This window comes from Seriola lalandi, unplaced genomic scaffold, assembly GCF_002814215.2.
Source record: "Seriola lalandi dorsalis isolate HSWRI2012SDOR001 ecotype SW California unplaced genomic scaffold, Sedor1 jcf7180002054504, whole genome shotgun sequence".
Taxonomy (NCBI): domain Eukaryota; kingdom Metazoa; phylum Chordata; class Actinopteri; order Carangiformes; family Carangidae; genus Seriola; species Seriola lalandi.
In genome coordinates this window covers 1,192,525-1,195,110 of record NW_019525057.1, presented here as the reverse complement: position 1 = coordinate 1,195,110, position 2,586 = coordinate 1,192,525, and the positions used below count along the sequence as shown (strand labels likewise).

At 42.7% G+C, this 2,586-nt stretch overlaps 1 protein-coding gene across 6 annotated transcripts in view; it reads right to left on the bottom strand.

Annotated features, from left to right (window-relative positions):
* Positions 1-2,586, bottom strand: part of ppfia2 (PTPRF interacting protein alpha 2) — a 153,097-nt gene that overhangs the window by 17,031 nt on the left and 133,480 nt on the right. For all 6 annotated transcript variants that reach the window (XM_023413105.2, XM_087175824.1, XM_023413111.2 and 3 more), the window contains exons 17-20: positions 1,531-1,560; positions 1,274-1,404; positions 490-671; positions 21-111 (exon numbers count right to left, since the gene is read on the bottom strand). In XM_023413105.2, coding sequence (XP_023268873.1) covers positions 21-111; positions 490-671; positions 1,274-1,404; positions 1,531-1,560 — 434 coding nt within the window. The remainder of the gene's footprint in view (positions 1-20; positions 112-489; positions 672-1,273; positions 1,405-1,530; positions 1,561-2,586) is intronic.

The window sequence follows — 2,586 nt, the reverse complement described above, 5'->3', positions numbered from 1 at the left end:
GCCCTTTAATAAAAGCTTACTTCTTTTTCAACCTGCGGTCCTTCTCAGCCTGAGTTCCCAGCTTGCCCACTCCCATGTCCTGGCCCGCCATGTCTGCATCCATCATGGTCGCTGGTGAGGATGGAGGAACACAAAAACACAAAACACTAAAATACTAACAACGATAATAGCAGCTACAGGATTTTAAAGCTGTGATGACCTCTTTTTACTGAACGGCAAAATTCAAAACAAATTTCAAACGACTAATAAAAACAGATTATTTTATAATGACAGCAATTTTTTGTATTATTAAATTGCTATACTCCTTTTCTGGTTCATCAGGTTATTCAGTGTTATTCATTGCATTAGCTGTGTGCCGATTTCTATAATAATCTTTTTCCCCAATCAAAGTATGCAGAATCATAGTATTACTATACACATTATTGTAGCTGCAGTACTATCCTGAGTTTTAGTTTCCATACCAACAACATGTTTCCGAGCACCGCTCACCTTGTGGATCTACCATGACCTGTCTGTGTGCGAGATGCGCCAGTCGGCCTTTCTCCTTCTTGCCGAACAGCCGCCCGATGGAGGATTTGATGCCCTTCTTCTTTGGCTGCTTGTGGAGGGAGTCTTGGCTGCTGGCTACGCTGCTCAAGGCGCTGGCCTCGGCCTCCAGAGAGGCCACGATCCTGACGATACAACATGCCCAGAAATTTCAGATTTCCACTTCTTGACATTTCTTAGTGGTGGATTCAGCCCTATAAAGCTCTGTACATTAATAAGATTCGCCATTTCGCTTTATATTTAACACCTTTCTTCACTCTGGTCTCACTCTTAAAAGGCAAAGTCAATTTACTGTCTGTGCTCTATGCTGGCAGCTTACCCCAAAGCTTATTCATTTATGCCAATTACTGAGGCTAATATCTAATATTTTTAAGCTTTGAGTTTGATAAAGTATCCAGGATTATCTCCAGAGTGCTGAAAAATAATTCATGGCAAAATTGCTGCTGAATTCGAAGCGCTAAGTGGGCAGTAAACCATCTTATTTCCATCCAAAGCAAGAACAGGCAGAGCTAAGACTGAAGATCAGTACATCAAGCAACACTTTAAGAAGAAAGAAGAGCATTCGCATCCAGGAGCGAAACAAAAAACAGCTCCCCTGCTGCAGCTGGTAAAAGCACAGTGACATTACAGGGTCAGTGGTGAGAACATTCAACAAAACAATGCTGAAATTTCCAAAGCAAAAGGATTAGTTATTCCTTAAAGAAATGTTTGCACAGCTGACACCTACCCTCGTGCGTCATTGTGCGAGGAGGCTGGCAGTGTGTGTGTCATTCGGACCGTGCGCGGCGTTGGAGGAGGGGACGTCTCACACTTGATGGTGGCCTTGTCCTCGCGGCCGTCCTCTTCCACTGCCGCTATCTGAGGCACACAGAGACGTGAGACTTAGATAACTAATGTCACTAATGTGTCGTTATAGCAGCTATGTTATAAACACCAGGAATTCATGGTTAAATGATTCATGCGAGAAAGCCGTGCTGTGTGTACCTTTCTCCTGTGTTTCCTCAGATCACTCGGCTGCCGGATGCAGAAAAGGAAAAGACAGTTGTCAATATCAACGTGTTTAGGAATAAACACTAGCATGTTAAATAAAAATACATCATTAGATGCTCATGAGCCCTTTCCAGAGGATCAATTCACAGATCAATACAGAGGGAACAGACGCAGACTGGTAAACAAATCATTTGATTAATCAATAAAATCTATTTCTATAAAAGCCACCGTGTATAAAAGACACATTTCACCCGTCTCTTGTTGTAGCGGCTTGTTGGGGCAGATGAATATATCTTCCTCCTGGTCGGCTCATCTGGAGCCTCGGGTCGACGTAGAGAGGCTGTAATATTGTCGACTCTGAGAGAAACTGAACGCCATCTCTTTGACACCTGGGTTGCATGATGACAGCTTGACAGAGCTTTCTCTGCACGCTAATTTGATTCAGCAAGTCTTCAAAAATTAATGCCCTCCCTAGCTACACATGCAGATGTGCTGTAAACCCCCCCCCGACAGAACAGCTGCCTGACCTCTATTTCTTTCTTTTTTTTTTTTTTTTTGACAAACATTTTGTTCGTCACTCAATGAAACAACCATTATCTACCAACTGGATTCATAAGCTATGATGGACATATGGTCTCCTTTGCACAAAGGAGTCTCTCTACATCTCTATGTACTTACAAAAGCGGCGCAACCTCTAAAAATAAATCTTAAATCCCCAAAAGTACATACTCAGACTCAGCTTATACTCGAAATCTAATCAAATGCTGCTGTGTGATACAAGTATAGTAAATCCCTTATATCCATAAAGAAATTTCCTGCTGTCAGTCACGACACCGCAGACTAAAATCAGAGACAGCTAATTATTTTTGCAGCTGGGTGCCGCGTAGAAAATCCATGTCACATCTCACACTCCGTCAGTGTGGTATCTCAGGCAACACTTAGATCCAGTGACATGATACATCTTGATACAAGAACAATCAGACCGCTGGATGTGGTCGTGACTCATCCAGCTGTTTGGAAGGACAGGAGGTTTAGATAGGAGTATGTTTG